Genomic DNA, 17,687 nt, shown 5'->3' with positions numbered 1-17,687 from the left:
CCACAAAATGTTGAAAGCATAAACATTGATGTGCTACTTTGCATGCATTTTGAGAAATAAACTCAGTACATGCTAAATTCAAATTAAAAAATAAAAAAAAAGAAATATTTTTCCACACATTTCCTGCATATATATATATATATATATATATATATATATATATATATATATATATATATATAGGTTCATACTAAGCTAACTGCTCTTACGAGCCATTTTAAGCCTAGCCCATTATCCCTTGTGAGACTCAAACCCTGCACTTTGTGTTTGTAAGGCAAACACCTTAACTATTAGGCCACCCTCCCAACCCAAAAAAATAAACAGTCTCTGCAAGGCCCAAACGCAGGACCCTATACACTACTACAGTCACAGTAGTTAACCACTAAGCCATTTTATATATATATATATATATATATATATATATATATATATATATATATATATACCTGTTGACCATCTGCTTAGTCAATTCATTTTGCCAACTAAATGAATGTCATACATTGATAGACAGACAGATAAATAGATAAATAGATAGCTATAAATGGGCGGCTGTGGTGGTGCAGCGGTTAGCATTGCTGCCTCACAGCAAGAGGTTCTCTGATTCCATCCTCGGCTGGGGTGCCTTCTGTGTGGAGTCTGCATGTCCTCCCTGTGGTCATGTGGGTTTCCTCCCACATCCCAAAGACATACTGTAGGTGGATTGGACACTCTAAATTGGCCATAGGCATAAGTGTGTGCATGCATGTGCCTTCTGTGGAACATTGAGTGCCGGGCTGGCAACTTGACACCATAAAACTCCACTGCCAGTCATGAGCAGGTAGGTGATCTGCTGTGGCGACCCCTAACTGGGAAAAGCCAGAAGAAGATACATAGATATCAGTATATAAATACACATATGCACACTTACACTTATGTATCTATCTCTCTGTAGATATCCCAACACACACACACACACACACACATATATATATATATATATATATATATATATATATATATATATATATACACACATAGAGAGAGAGATGCATATATATGCACACATCATATATTCCTTTCCAGATAGGTAACCCGCAGACCCCTGACCCAATCCAGTTCAGTTTTGTCAAGGGCAGATACTGCCTACCAAGCCTAACTGACTTCTTCAAGAAAGTTACTGAAATAATGAATGAGGTAAAATTAGTACACGCTACATATCTGGATCTCACTAAGGTGTTTTACACCATTCCATACTCAGATATTATGCATAACCTCTCCCAACTAAATGCTAATCCCTATTTAACTCAGTGGATAGCAAATTTGCTCACAAATATTACCTAGGAAATTAGGGTGGACATCTCCATATCCATCAAAAGACCTGTTACCAATGGCATACTAATGTTAGTTGTGATTTTAAACAATCTAGCAACCAGTAAAGAGAATGTATTAGAAATGAAGCTGGCACGTATGAGTACAGTTTTGTATTCAAATGTTTATTTGGCAGTTCTGTAAGAAAGCACGGTTATCAAATCCAGGCAGAATTGCTGATTTTTACTTAAAAAAGGCATTTACTGCACATGCTGTTTTATATTCAGTTGTATGCCAGGGTGCTTTCTGTACTGCACATGCTGTTTTATATTCAGTTGTACGCCAGGGTGCTTTCTGTACTGCACATGCTGTTCTATATTCAGTTGTATGCCAGGGTGCTTTCAATCCATGGAAGCAGTGAGCAGACCTTTGTGTAGACTCCTGGGTAGTATCTCTCTGCACAACCATAACCCCAGGACACAATACCATGCAGCACTCCGTCACATGCTAGTGGTCCACCGGAATCTCCCTGCAAATGAAAGATTGATAATAACTATATTTCAAGAATCTGCATAATAAAATTCTGTTTCTTTCTTATTTGGTTAGAAATGTAAAATAGAATGTAGTGTATGATTTTTAAATTGTCAAAAATATGCAAAATGAACTACAAGCACCCAATGAATTTGTTGCTTATTGATCAATGGCAACAGAACAGATAACTTTATTAATACCATAACTTGTGCTATGACATGATTACAGACTAATGGCATGATTGGTGATGTGCAGGCCTTATTACAAAATACAACAGCCCAGGCTTTATCTAGCAACCAAAGTCAATAAAAGGAAAACTGTAAGCATGGAAAACCTTTTTTATATGACCTTTCTTTACCACCATTCACATTTCATATGTAAATCGTATATGCTTTTCATAGGCTATAGGAAATTGTATTAAATAAATCATGATAGTAGTATATCCCTGCTTGCCTTTTACATTGCATATATGTAAACTTTTACATATGACATATACATAGTACATATTTTACATTGCAGTTGAATGTCCTGTGTCTTATACCCTTTTACAAGAAGGCAAAGTAAGCATTAAGTGGATTGGGAAGACGTCACCTGCACAATATTTTTCTTTTTAAGGCTATTGTCTACATAGCCTTCAGCAGACTATGTGCTTCATACTGCCTTACCTGACAGGCATCCTTGCCTCCTTCCATGTAACCTGCACAGACCTGAGTGCTGGTGATCATCCCAGGATAAGACCAGTCACATTCTTCGTCACTCATTATTGGCACTTCGACACACTGCAGTCTGTATGGCATGAACACTAAAGAAAACACAGAAGAATCACTCTTGAATACTTCAGTAAAGATGTTTTGAAGATACATGAAGCTACTACAATGTAATTTACTAGATCAAACAAAGAAGTGAAGCAGTAACTGGATTAAAGCCACCACTAAAAGCTGGCAGAGTAATCCATGCAGTCATTTTCTTTAAGATAAACTAATTCAGATATTGTTAAATAGTATTAATTTCCCATAGCTAATAAATATGTAGATGACTTAGATTTAAAAAGCAATAAACAATGACTGAGAAAAAAACAGATGAGTACTAGCTTTGTAAATAAAAGCTTCTTTAGATCTAAGCAAGTTTAAATATTTGCAACATAACTAGTCATCGCCCAAAGCATGTGAAAAGGATAAGACTGGCAACATTATAGATATATGAGGAGAGACTAGGTAGCTGACAGAATAACTGTAAAAGACATAGTTTGATGTTCTGCTTTTGATAATGTCAATATAGATGATAATACGGATTTTAGTTTGGCATTGGTAGACTCTTTGGATAGTTACAAAAGGTCATTGACCATTCTCTGTGGAAGGATAGGAGAGGAGGGATAAACAGGATGGACCAAGGGCAAAGACATTATTGTGAGACTGGAAAACACTGGAGTCACATCTCTAAGCACAAGAAATATGGACAAAGCCAAAAATAATGGAGGGATAAAAGCGTAAAGTCACGGACACATTTTAAATATTACTCTTATAAACTAAGAAAGTTGTTAGAATAACAAGTTTTTCATTGCCATGCATTTCTTGAAGGATATGAAGCCTGAAATGCAAATGTTTATCAATATTTAGTGATTGCATTCCTCAAAGATTTGCTAGGAAACAACAAATGTTAGGAGAAACAGACCAAATATATGAGTTAGTAACCTGGACATTCTTTGAAAATCTGGACATTTGAGAGGTATGACTGGAGTTTATGAGGTTTACATTTGTGTTTTCCAAAATATATTTTCAATATGATACAAACATGTAATAGATTTCTGTAAAAGTGGTATAGTAAAAAGCAGGCACTTTTGATGAAGAAATGCATCCACTTTGAATGCATTCTGCTTAGTACAGGGAAGGCAGACACTAGTCCAAGGAGTGACCTTACTAATATTTACTGTTGCAGCACCAACTACAAGACATTCTATGGTGCACAGTATTATGCCTACTCCGAGACCACAATCAACAGAGGGACACAGGGGCACACAAGACCCTCCAGGCTGTTAAGATTATGCTCTCAGGTGATGCAATGAAGCTAAACCATGGAATAAAATGACTTACGTTCTTTTGGCCACCTCAAAGGCTGTGAGTATATATAAACAGCATGTCAAATCTCTTATTAAATGAGGAACCAATTTTCTAAACTGGACAATTTAAACTAAAGTCAATATTTTAAATGTGCCTTATGTTGGTTACACACTACATATTTCTTCTCGTAATTCATCTGTTTCCAGCTATGGAATCTGCAATTAGATGCCACAAATTATCATCAAGTATTTGCTCAGTTGTTTGCAAACTACACAATGTATAAAAGTCCCCTTTATACAAAAAGACAATAATAATATAAAAATGACTAGCACTACCCTGTCCTAAACAGATGGCTCTTAATTGTTTATCCTGTCATTTATACTTCTGAATTTAATATTCCCAACAAACTATTCTCCTTTGGAATAACATCCAATCAATGCATTACAATAGGCTGACTTTTTGTCTCTCTGTCTCTGTGTATATGAATTTAAAAATAAATACCCACATTTCAATGTTGCTAATGTCAACACTAAAAAAGCTGAGAGCTAACTGTGCATGCTTCAAGACATAACCTCAGAGCATGCAACTGAAAAACAATATTTTTTGCAGGTGTATGTGTCTGTGTGCGGGGGGTGCCTACGCTCCTCTGCTAATTTTATATTCTAACTCCAATTCATGCAATAATGGGGGGAGTACATATTCCCCAAATCCAGTCATGTAGCTATCTCACACAGATGTTTGTCAGCAGGAGGAGTTCAAGTAAGTACGAAATAAAGGAAACAGCTGAAGTGGCAAGGTAGTCAATAGCAACAATATGAATACTCTAAAATGGCAGTTCCTCAAAGTATCTGTGAATCTTGGATATATTTATTTTGCTGATTTGCAGTGATCTTGAAGATGGTTAAATTAATTGAATGGAGTGGGGCTGTCCCTCATAAAAATACCATTTCTGTTTGTGTTTTTCTAAAGTGCTATTTCATTTTGATGAATAGTACTTTGGCCAATTATATCTGATGTGCCGTACATCTCTGTAATTGTAATTGATTGCAGTCTTGCCACACAATTAGTTGGGAATGGTAAAAACTATTTGCTCAGAAAGAAAGGCAAATAGTTGGTGAGAGTTTTTTTATGTTATAATCCATCTTATAAATGTACAGAGCAACTAAGTAAATTGAAATTTTGAAATTGTTGGACTGTTACAAGGCATAACTGATGACAGCAAATTATGGAAGTGTTTTGAATAATGTGAAACAAAACATTTAAAAGAAGAAAGAGAAGGAAAGACTACATGGATGAATAATGTACAAATATAAAGAAACAACATAGGTTGTTCGAAAAGATAATCAGACATCAAGCAAAACATCGTAAGCTGGCACAAAAAAGAAAGATCTTTATATTTTGGTAAGCAAATCATAAATGTTTCATGAAACTGTAAATGTGAGATTGGCCTGCTATCAATATCAAATCTTAATGTACTGTTGAAGTAATTGTTATTCAATAACAAGGCCTGTGGTATCCTTTAAAAGGTGTTTTCAAAAGTAAATATAACATAACAAATGTAGAAAATCAGGAAACCTATCCTTAAAAACAACAGTGACCTGAAAGTGCAAGCAATGGGGTCAAGACTGACAGAATTGCTTCAAAAGATGGGATGTATAAAATATTTAAAGCCGCCTACGTTTTACTTAGGTTCTTCAGCACTTCAGAATAATGGCAGATAGTATAAGAAAAAGAAAGACTGATATACTTAGAAAACTGTGCCACCTCAGTTAAGAAAAGGTGACCAGTGTATTTCCACAGGCTTTCATACTAGACCTCCTCCTTTTTGGAATTTACTTGACCTAAACACTGGCAGTATGGATCCCTGGCTGGCTAAGTTCACTGTTGGTTATAATCCGGGTGTAGTTGTTAAATCAACTAATGATACTAATCAAACCTCTCAACTGCACAGATTTCCACAGAATGACCAGATTTGTGCCTCATATTTTTGGTCTGTTTTTCATAAAATTTTAGTTTTCTGGCAAATTAGTGGCAAATCATTAATGACTGAAGTTAGAAAATAATGACACATTTGAGTTTCAGACTTCATGCCCTTCAGAAAATTTGCACTAATGCAAAATCTGCTATTCTATCAACTTTCTAAGTTTGTAAGAGCAATATTAAAAATTGTCCCTATTTTGAGCCTCTGTCCCACTTTTATTTATGGCTTTGTCCAGATTTTTTGCTCTAAGAGATTGAGAGGTATGATACTAATACTCTTCAAATGGAAGAACTGCATTGACTTCTGGTCCACTAAAAAAGGGCTCATACGACATATAAGAAAATACAGTATCTTCTACTTCACAAAACAACAAAACCGTACCACCTACCACCTAGCGTATCAGTGGCACCCTACTCTCCAGCGAGTCTGTGATCAGGATATAGGACCTGGGTCAAGGGTACCCTTTCCTTTAATCACCATGTAGCAACTATAGTCAGAAAGCTCTTCTACATCTCTCAATTCACCAAGGAAGTTCTTGCACCTCTGTAGTATGCCCTGGTTAAAGCCGTTATACAATATAATGCACCATTTGGCATGTATCTCAATAGACACATCAAAAACTAAATACTGCAAAGTTCCTAACAAAAAGAATCTCAGGACAAACAAATCTTGCTAATCAGGAAAGCCTGAAATCATTATCTATGGACTCTGTATCATACAGGCTCTTGAAGAGAGATCCGTGCCCTGCCTTCCATGCTCTCAGGGACCGTATTGTCCATGACCTCCTCTGTCTTGATATACCAAGTGCAGTGAAGCCAGCACTAGAACAAGAGATTTCAATTTATATCACATAATAAACAAAAAAAAAAACTAAATGAAGAGATGACTTTATTTCCAAGAGTCTCCCCTCACTCTGGAATAGATTCCTCTTGCATATCAAGTAATGTGACTCTGTGTTGGCCTTTAAACATAGCTTAGACAAGTGGATGGGTGCCCTAGAGTATACTTTGGGACTTACAGGCCTTATCTTCTTGAATATGTTGGTAGACCCTGTGGGTGGCTATCGACAAGATATGCATTGTTCCTAGTTCTATTAAGTGGAGTTTGTTTCTTTGTTTTCACTTACATCAAAAAACAAAAAAATCCATGCATTTTGCTTGCAGTTCCCCAGTGTGAGTATAGCTATAGATGAGGAACAATCCCATGTTTTCAAGTTTATAGTCCAGTACCCTATTAGACTAACATTTAAAAGAAAGTAGGTAATAAAATGAAATAAAATGCAATAAATATTTAAAAAGAACAATCTTTGCTTGTCCAAGTCTTGACAATTTTGTAAACAATTCTTCCAATGTTCTAATGGTCTAAGATTGTTTCTGCATCATCAGTAAATATCTTTGATGTTATGTACCTATCATATTCTGGAACTTTCCTCCAGAGGCCACTGATAAAAATCAGCTCACTCCAACTATCACTGTTAACAACTGAAAATAAAATAAAAATAAAAATAAATAATAAATAACCTTAAAAGTTATTACAAATATACCTCATTTAATGACCTAACTGAAGTTACTTCTCCTTCATGTCTTTTCTAATAAATCTTGCATTATTCTCTGACCTTTTCTCTGACCTTTTCTTTCACCCATGCTTCAATACTTTGAGCTTATTATTTCTGCAATTATATGCAATCATTCTGTAAGCACTGCAAATAGTATAATTAACCAGTGAAACTTAACTGCCAGCAAATCTGCTATACCACATGTAGGCTGCACTATACTATTTTTTTTCTCAGCTAAAACTGCTATAAAATGTCTTAAATAAGAAACTCTAAATATAGTTTATACTAATGCTCTGTCAGTATATTTAGGATTGCAGCTCTTCTTTATTACCCTCTGCCGCCACCTTTACAACTATTGTATATTTAGAGTTAAGGGTAGTTTTAAGAGGCACTGCACTCAGCGATGTTAATAATTTCTTCTTCGTTGTTTATGCATTGGATTTGCCTCTCTATTTACATTCATTGAAATAAAGTTGTTAGAAACCAGCATATTAATAATATTTATGTCATTAATTGTTACTGTCGTGGAATCTATAAGTAATTACTGCTGCTTATTTTCTTTGTCAAGTGGCCAGTGTCATGACTAAAAAGGGTCCAAGAAGTTAGCAGAGTGGACTTCAAGCACTGCCTCCATTGGCCTGTAAAAAGCAAATGCCTCCTTCCATAAAGTACAGTTGTGGCATTCATCATTCAGTAATAATAGGCTTCATGCTTTTATCATTTGCATTTTATTTATATGCTATTTCTTGGCACTTTAAAGATGAAGTTCCTGTTTTAAAAAACAAGCATACCAAGTAGCTTTAATACTGATGCAATGTGACCGGTAAGCCAATCTCTTACAACCTCAGTTATGAGTGAGACATAGGATATACATATACAAGTTCTTGGCATGATTTATATAATTATTTATTGCACTGTACATCTAACAAGAATTACTTTACTATCACTATAATAAATATCACATTGACAGTAAAAGCAAAAAGAAAAAAATGAATGCATAAACACATTTATATTTATGAATGCCCTGAGATATGAAAAAGGGTATGTGCAGGCTAAGCGAAATGTTGTTACCTGAATCGCTGTAAATATTTCCCCATCCAGAGACAGTACACATAGTTCCTGGAGCTGGACATGCCTTTGGCAGGCTGACTGGCTGGATGTAGTTATTGAACTTCACTGGGTGGGCCAGCTTAAGCATCATGATGTCATTATCCATGGTCTGGTAGTCATAGTCAGGGTGCCAGATTATGGTTTCAAGTCTCACAAGTTGTTCTGTTCCTTCAAATATGTACAGATCATGCTCTCCGAGGATGACTTGCATAGCACTAGGGCTGAAGAAGATGCAGTAATAAAAATAAACATTATTGTTGTTATCAGCTTGTCATTTCAGTGGCTATAGTCTTTAGACATACAGAAAATAAACAAGATCAGGTGGAGATAATGAATAATTAGATATCTTAAAAACATGAAATGATGGTTTCAACACACTGCAGATCTGAATAAGGGACTTGTTGGTCTGAGTGGGTCAAAAACACTGTCTATTTGTTTTTTGTTTATTTCTTTGTTTCTTTGTTTTGCTTCACTTATTGATATTTTTCTTCAGTGACTTCTAACCTTAAGGATTCATTGACTACCTATGGAATTCGTCATTCTATCAAGAGCGAAGTGCAAGTTGGTAGATCACAAGGCAGCACACTGCAGTGTTGGCTGGGGCTTTATTTTTCACAGTCAGTCATTAAATTTAATATGCTGTTCTGATGTAAAGTATCCCATAATGCAGCTTGCTCGATGAAGTATAGCTTTGATTACACAGTTAGCTTCTGCCAGTCTACACATTTGAAAGATGCTCTCTACATATGCAGTATTCTTTTGACCATGCATTTTCTTTCACTTTTTAATTATCTTCACATTTTCCTAAAGCCAGACTGTGTCTGTTGTTGTGGACCTAAGTGGATGGGTTATGAGTGTCTTTATGAAACATACATGAGCACAGCACTGTTCAATAACATAAGCAATATATTATATTGTACTGCACAGTGTCAGGCAACAACACTGTTCATTATCATGAGAAGCATGTGTTAACGTTGTCCTGCAGAGCACAGTGCAACAGCACTGTTCACTACCATGACAGCCATGTGTTAAACTGTATTACACAATGCAGGGTAGCTGAACTATTTACTGCTCTGAGATCCATGTGTAATGTTATACTACACATCGCAGTGCAAGTGCTCCGTTGTGTAAAGGGCCACTTGTATCATTGCATATTGCAGGGTAAAAAGGCTTCCAGCAGTGAAGATTAATCTAAATGGTAAATAATTTTGCTTTCAGGCAGCCTGCCTGTACATCTTTAGTCTGTGTTACTGTTTTCTTTCATCAACATTTATTTTTCAATTATGTCAGCAAAAACAGAATATAACAATTATAAAAACATTAGTAGCTACCATCATTAATTCGGGTACTGATAAAAAAGGGATAAAAAAGGGACAAATAAATTTTGTTTCCATGTATATGATGCACCATCTCTTTTATTTGCAGTTTGGTAATGATTTTGTTTGCATCTGTATCCAGGATGCAATGTCTTCTATTTCCTCTATCGCTGTAGCAGAATGAATGTTTTACATATGCGCTGTACCAAACTATACTTAACAATTTAAATGTCCAGTTAATTAGTCAGTTCACCACAACGTCCTTAACCAGTGATTAATTAAGAAAAAATCTAATGACAAAATGCATCATTTATGATATAAAGACGAGCTAATTGTCTAACATTTCAACTCATTAATGATGTTAACATGTTAAAACCACAAACGATGTATGCCAGAAGTATTTATGAATAATTCTATATTCTGTTATGAAATTCTTTATTTGCATGCTTACGGTACAGTAATTTTTATAGACATGCGATCCTCAAATATACATTTCAAAACTAATAACTGTTATGTTTTACAGCCTTGCTTTATATTGTCTTTTCATATATTACGTGTCTTTATGTGGTGGCCATGACACACTACTGTTGTTAGAAGACAGAGCACTATAACAGTGTATTTTTGCACCTACTTGTACCAGCAGTGAGCAGCAGATATTACCCACTGATCATTAATCAGAGAGCCACCACAGAAGTGATAACCATAGTTCAGAGAAACCTGCCAAGGGATTTGATGACGTGCGCATTCATAGCCTCCGACAATTTTGTCGCCATTTTGTGGAGCAGCAGCTAGAAAAATCAGTAATTATAATTAGTTTGATGATTTATACATTTAGCTTGTATTACATACTTTACTGATGTAGTATTTGAAATATAACACTAGCGGAGCAAAAATAGATAGTACTTAGGGAAAGCACTAAGGTGAGAAAGACAGAAGACTTCATTTGGACCTATGTCTGTAAAGAATGACACCAATTACTGAAATAAGAGCAGAGCTCCTTCTCAGCAGACATGCATCTTGGTGGACCAGATTTTAACTACAAAATGGCAAATTGTAGCTTTTAAATAGGTATCTGGAGTAATGTTCAGGAAACTGATGTATTTTCCTTAAAGACTAAATGTTCTGCCACCAATTACAGAAAATAAGTAAGAAAAAATGTACTCTACATGGGATTGCATGCAAAAATGGGCAACAAACCCTATTATTTTTAGATCATTCAGTGATAAATGTACCCCCTTACAGAGTCTGTATAAAATTTTAGCTTAACTGCAGTGCTCTAATGTAACCTACAGCTGTCTGTCTCCATAAATAGGTAAATATGCTACCCTTTACAATGGAAGCAGTGGAAGGTAGCTGGCCATCCTGCTAATGCAGCCTTCTTATTAATGCATCAGCATGCCTCAGCCCAGTAAGAAATGGTATGTTACTAATCAATTCAATGGTAGTGTCAAACTCATCTAGACAATGTTACAGCAAATAACAGCAGTTTCCAGATCCTCTAGGAAACATGACCTGCTGAAACACTCCTATCGCAAAACACTGCCCTTCATCCATTGTCTCGGTTTCCTTTATATAGCAAGTCCTCAAACCTTCCCTATAGTCTTTTGCTTCTGACTCCTGTACATGTCCAGCCTACTGCTAGCCAAAGGCATCAACAGAAGACCGCCTTTAATTTTGGTTATTTTCTGTTCTAAGATTTTGTGCGATTGTGGCAAAATTCTTACTAAAATTTGAAAGGACCACATCCTCAGATACTCAGTGTATATAATTTGGTTGATTCAGCCAAAGAAATAAACTGATTAAACTTCTTTGAAATGACCCTTCTGATATAAATCCTTGCTTCTTTAGATCCTGTAAGCAATGGTCATAATAATTTCAATAATTTTTAGTTTTCTAAGTGACTATCAGTTTTCAAATTGCAGTGCTTAAACTAACTGCTCTCATGCACTCTTCGTATATATTATATCACAGTCTTATCGCTTCATCCAGTTGACATATAGTGCAGTATCTCTGATTTCTTAGAACGAGTTGTCACCTGCTGTCAACATGCAGTTTTTCAAAATGTTGTTGTAAGTCTAGGCAGTATGTGTTGCATTATTTCTGTTCAGTTTCAAAATTTTGTTCAAACCTTATCTTATGTGCAGATACTTTTATTATCATCACCATCACCACCACCCCCACACTGGGAATAACTCTTATGTTTGGTTTTGTTACAACTTCACAATCTGCTACCTTCCCCCTGTACTATCTAAGCCTTTCATTTTAACTTTAAGTTTTCAATACTTTCCTCCATTTTGACAATTTCCCATAAATGTATTCAGGTCTTCTTACAGCTCAAACTGATATTGTTGTCCTTTCCTCTGTTATAGGCACTATTTATACCTCTCCAATGCAGATTATTTGTTTCTGCTACTTCTTTTTTCTTTGTTCACATGCTTTTCATTATATTTCGTGACAATGAGAAACTAACAGGTGTAACTACAACTATCAACTACTTGCTCTCGTTACAAACATTACCACAGGCACAAGCCAACAGTATTTCAAGTAAAGCTTTCCTCCAGTGCCCACACCTTGACACAATTCCCTCTGTATATTGTCAAACTCATCCAAGAAGTAAGACGTATCAATACTCCATGGTTGTCTGAATGATGATGCCTCAAGATGTTGAAAATAGAAATTTACACGGTCATTACACATGGTAAATAAAAAGGCCAAAAAGAAATAGGTTAGACAATGAGATGAAAGCAAAGAGCAATAAATCATTATGTGCAAATAAACTCTGAATGTAGAGCCCACTCTTACCTATACAATATGGTACAATTTAGTTTAAAATATGATCATAGTTTTGTTGATTTTAATTAAAAAATATAAGCAACCTCAATAGAATTATTTAATAGTATTATTTATTTGGTTTAGCATTTTCAAGCTTATCTTTTAAAAATAAAAATATTGTTGATGCAGAGTACTGAACTTGTATCTTTCGGCTTTTCCCAGTTAGGGGTCGCCACAGCGGAACTCCGGTCCGCTAATGATTGGCAGTAGATTTTTACGTACCAAGTTGCCAGCCCTGATGCACAACCTTCAACGAAGGTATGCCCATTCACACATGTCTCCATACAGAAGACACTTTAGCTAAGAATCGAACAGGACAATGTCTTACTGTGAGGCAACAATGCTACCGCAGCACCACCACTGCAGTACCGATACAGAGTACAGAACTATTTAAAGTATTTCCATTGCATTTGCTCAAATAATTTTCCTTTATGGAGTAATGTGTAAAAACGAAGTCATCTCAAATCCTTATTCATTTTAAGTGGAAGTGGTCTCAGTTTCCCTAAACTAAGGCATCTCAAATCCTTATTCATTTTAAGTGGAAGTGGTCTCAGGTTCCCTAAACTAAGTCATCTCAAATCCTTATTCATTTTAAGTGGAAGTGGTCTCAGTTTCCCTAAACTAAGGCATTACAGCTCATTACTCATATAGATATTTACTTATTGCATGAGTTTGTGTTTATATAGGAAGAACAGTTTTAAAAGAAAAAAAAACAGTAAACCTAGTTCACTGTTCTTTTTTTTTTTCTTTTTAAAGTATTCTCTTTTTGTTGTTGTTGGTAATTTTATTATTATACTTCAGCATTCTCACTGAATTATTATAACAGATCCAGACAATTTCTTTGCTTTATTACATTTAACATCAGAAAGTATCTCAAGAAAAAAAATTGTCAATGATAGCTGCTCCTTAACACTGACAGCCCCATAATCCCCACAAATACTTCAGCATCAAATATTTAAGACCTAATAAAAATGTTTTTCTCTGTTTCCCATGAATTATCATCTAACAGTTTGTAATACTTTTATTATTGTTGTTGTTGATGTATTACATGATTTGTATAAAATATTTTATAAAAAGGTTTTTCATAAAAAAACTGTTTTTCTTTAATAGGTGTGGTTTTGTATAATGCATGTTAACTCAAATAAGTATTTAAATCTTGATAAAGAGCACAATTATTTTGTCCTGGACAAGCCTTTACTACTTTTGGATGAAAGCACTAAACAATTTTAAGAAATGGGTTTATTTCCCATATATCTTCTATAGTTGTGATTCTTTTATTGCTAATACTAATATCAGGATGTTCTTGTTACACTTTTCTACACTTACCTATTCAATTGTCATATTATGGTGATCAAGAGGTTACTTATAATGCTAACTCAGACTAGCAGATAGTTATTCTCCCATGAGATATTTGTGAAAGAAAGACACACAAATTTTAAGTTCAATATGCCTACATGTCTAAAAATCCATATATATGGCAGAATTTGCAACTAAAAAACAATACATCTGAAAACAAAAGTTTAAGACCTATATCTGTGGAATTTAGATGCTAATCGTCAAAACTGAGGAGATGTGCAATCTAATTTTCTTTTAAAAGAATATATTTGTAAGCCAGTTCTGGATTAAGAAGAATAACATATCTGAAGCACGTGATACCTCAGATTAATAGCTTTCTATGTGTACATCCTTATAACACTTTGAAAAATGTATACATAAGATTCCTAGTGTTCGTGCAAGCATTATTTAAATAATTTTAAAAAATCTGAATGACCTATCTATTTTAAATATAGTTGTGTTATTAGAAATTCTATAAATCGTTTACTTAATATTTTATCTGAGAAATCACTAAATCAATCCTTCATGAGTTTTCATTAAGAAGATGTAATACCAAGTAACTTGCTCAAAGTTGTCTTTATTGCAGTTGTCATTCTTGTCCTGTATTTGCTGCTTTTTTATGGTTTACCCACATTCACTCAAATCATCAGATTACAAATTGTGCTTTACTCATTCATTTATATTGTGAAGCATAACTCAAGACATTCATGCATCCTGTGACTAGTCAGGTGTTTGACATTAGAGTCAATGCCAATTGCTCTATTGCCAATGTTGTTTACTTAGCTTGTTGCCAAGCATGTACATGCTTTTATATAGGTAAGACCAACAGATTGTTAAAGGATAGAGTTAGAGAACATCTACTAGCCATTAAGAATAAAGATTCATGGAATGCACTAGCAAGACATGTAGAGGAAGAGGGAGAGCTACACAAATTTAAGTTTAGAGTGTTTGAGAGCATTGACCCCCAGGCAACATTTGGGAGACATCAAAAACTTTACAGAACAGTGTGAGACTAAATGGATAATTAGGTTTCAAGCAGATGCACATCCAGGGTTAAATGGCTATGTACCTTTAAAGGCTGTTCTCAGGGCTCCTGATTTATTTAAATAACTGATCATGTGATTGAGATTGTTTTAAGTACTGGGTATTTAAGACAGCTGTTTTTAATCATTGTTGTTGGTCTAAAGAAGTACTCAGTTGGGCATGAAAGGACTCACCTTTTTTATTTTATTTTTAATTAAAGCTGCTTTTTCATTACTTGCTGCTGTTGTGGTTGATTCTGTGGATTATACTTTTTGGAATTTTGTTCTTTGTTATCTCATAGAGATCTTCCACAGTGGATTACCTTTTTTCTGTTGGATAATTCAAGAAGTTTTAAAAAGGAAAACATGTTTTTTCATGAGACAACCTCTCCCTGCACCCTCCATTTGGAGTCTTGGCCCCCCATACCTTCTTATTTGTATATAACAACTACAGAGTTACACAACAATTGAGAAAAAAATAAAAAAAACTGTTGTGCACCACTGTCTTGCACAATATAAGGTAATCCAGTCCTGGTAAGCCATGATTAAAAGATATTCAGGAAAATCTGTTCACTCAAACTACATTTGTAAGATCATCGGGTATCCATTTTTTATCCTGTATTTTGCAGAATTATGTATAATCTCGGAAGTTACTTTCAATTTCATTGGTATGAATGCAAAGTTAAGAGTTCCTCGGAGAGATATGATCGCATACAATTGCAACACTTAGCAGAATTACATTTTCATTAATATTTTACTGGTATTTTGAAAAAGTATATGATCATAGTTAAACAAAACATAGTTCCCCTTAGAAAAGTCCACAAAGCAAAATACTGTCCATGCAATTAGTTTAAAATTGTATCTTTTAAAATATTGATGAAAGTATTATGTCCCACAGCAATGTACCTGCTACTCCAATGAGAAAGGCTAGCACAAGCATCTTCATTATCCCTGTTGAAGTAAGGATCTTCAGTAAGGAGAGGTCTATTTATACTGGCAATGTTTGCACTGAAGATTATAAATAGTTCTGTTGTAATAACTAATAAGCATGCCCAAACAACTGCTGCTACAGCTGCAGTTTAGAAACAGAGATAAAAGTTTAATCATATCATTGCAGAGCAGATGTTGAACTCACACAGCTATAGCCAGTAACTGATAAAATTAAAGTAAACATGTTATTCGTAACACAGACAGTTTACTAACCTCAATTAATTAATTAGCAATGATAGTGTGTTACTTTGTAATAATGGCAGAGTACATATTTCAATGTATCTACAGAATGCAGTAATGATTGCCTCAGTGATTATACTAAATGTAAATGATGACTCTGCTCATTAAAGACATAGCAACATCCTTTTTGGTTCATCTGAAGTAACTGTTTTTTTAATGTTATCATAACTGGTGCTATTGCTTTACAACATAAATATGATAAATGACATTTCTGAACACTTGTTTGCCTTTCCACATCAACTCAGCAGTTGTGATACATAGTTAGACCCCACTCTGTAGAATCCCGCATGTGCCACATGTCGAAGGTGATATTCATAGTCCCAAAATTCCCACTTGTGCATCAGTTATTCAAGAATGTTATTGAGCTAATTTATTTCACAAAAAAAACAAGTATGGAAATATGATTGATATGCTTGTTGATGGCTCCAAAATCTGTATAACAGTAAAGAAAGAAAGCAATATTTCAGCACCAGTTTATTGTTGTCCTCAGCAATCTCTTGATTTGTCCATTATCTTAACCATGTTTCACCATGTCCTGAAAAGAATCAGAAACTGCAGATGTTGTCTTGTGAGACAAGGTGCACACTGCTTGCTCACTTACTGCTTGCTTACTGTCTTTCCTTCTTTTTTACTTGCTTCTTCCTTCTTTCTTTCCACCTTTGCTTCTTTCTTGTTCTGCATTCTAGGTTTTTCTAATCAGATTTAAAACACATTTGTATCTCTTCACAACAGATAACTGCCTCATGAAGTCATTGTACCAATGATATTGGTTGATGCCCAGTGTCTCTGTCTCTCCTTATAGTATTTCTTTTGAAATTATTAAGCACAAGAAGGAGGCAGAGACAAATTTCTCCACATTTTTCATTTGTAGAAAAGACTTTCAGGATCCATTAAATCAAGATACACAGATCTACATAGTAAAGGATGATTTAAGTCTCAAAATTCTCCCTAAAAATATATATTAATTTAAGTCCTGTGGTTCTGCCATTAACTGGGAAAACTACTCAGGTACCAACACCTTTGCCCAACGGTTCTTGGAATTCATAAATTCCAACACCCTGGATCAACTAATCCATTGTCCCACCAGGGGCTCCAATATCCTAGACCTGGCCATTACCAACATGGGAAATCGATGCTTCACATCTATGGTCACCCCCTCGTTGATCAGGTCAGACCATAACCTAATTACCCTTAACATCCACATCCCATCCCCACCTCCCAATAAAGAAAACTCCATAAAAAACTTCTTCAAAGCCAACTTCATGCTACTCAAGTCAGAAGTGACAGACTTCATGACACCCATGCAGACGGGAACTGAAAATTCAACTGCTGCGTTCTACACTTAGGCACTGCACGAGCGCATCCACTCATGCATGAATCGTGCCATCCCAAATAGAACCAAGATGCGTTCCTCCAAAAAAATGAAGCTAA

The 17,687-nt window shown here is 35.1% G+C and overlaps 1 protein-coding gene across 1 annotated transcript; it reads right to left on the bottom strand.

Moving 5' to 3' along the window:
* Window positions 1-1,475: 1,475 nt before the first annotated feature.
* Window positions 1,476-16,937, bottom strand: LOC122808431 (trypsin-like). Its single transcript, XM_044079393.1, has 5 exons — window positions 16,858-16,937; window positions 10,469-10,630; window positions 8,483-8,742; window positions 2,484-2,620; window positions 1,476-1,816 (listed from the first exon to the last, which is right to left on the bottom strand). Exons 1-5 carry the CDS (start codon window positions 16,935-16,937, stop codon window positions 1,667-1,669), a joined length of 789 nt encoding a protein of 262 aa, XP_043935328.1. The 3' UTR covers window positions 1,476-1,666.
* Window positions 16,938-17,687: the final 750 nt, after the last annotated feature.

Source organism: Protopterus annectens, chromosome 8.part0 (assembly GCF_019279795.1).
Source record: "Protopterus annectens isolate FY-2018-M chromosome 8.part0, PAN1.0, whole genome shotgun sequence".
NCBI classification, from domain to species: Eukaryota; Metazoa; Chordata; order Ceratodontiformes; family Protopteridae; genus Protopterus; species Protopterus annectens.
Note: the sequence above shows the minus strand (reverse complement) of the source record. Positions and strands in the feature narration are given on the sequence as shown.

Excerpts from the sequence above, each read along its gene's own strand:
- LOC122808431 (XM_044079393.1), bottom strand. The coding sequence starts at position 16,937 with ATGCAGAACAAGAAAGAAGCAAAGGTGGAAAGAAAGAAGGAAGAAGCA. Across the intron at positions 10,631-16,857 it reads GGAAAGACAGTAAGCAAGCA|TCTAGCTGCTGCTCCACAAA; the intron begins GTAAGTGAGCAA and ends ATTACTGATTTT. Across the intron at positions 8,743-10,468 it reads GCTGCTCACTGCTGGTACAA|CCCTAGTGCTATGCAAGTCA; the intron begins GTAGGTGCAAAA and ends CATCTTCTTCAG.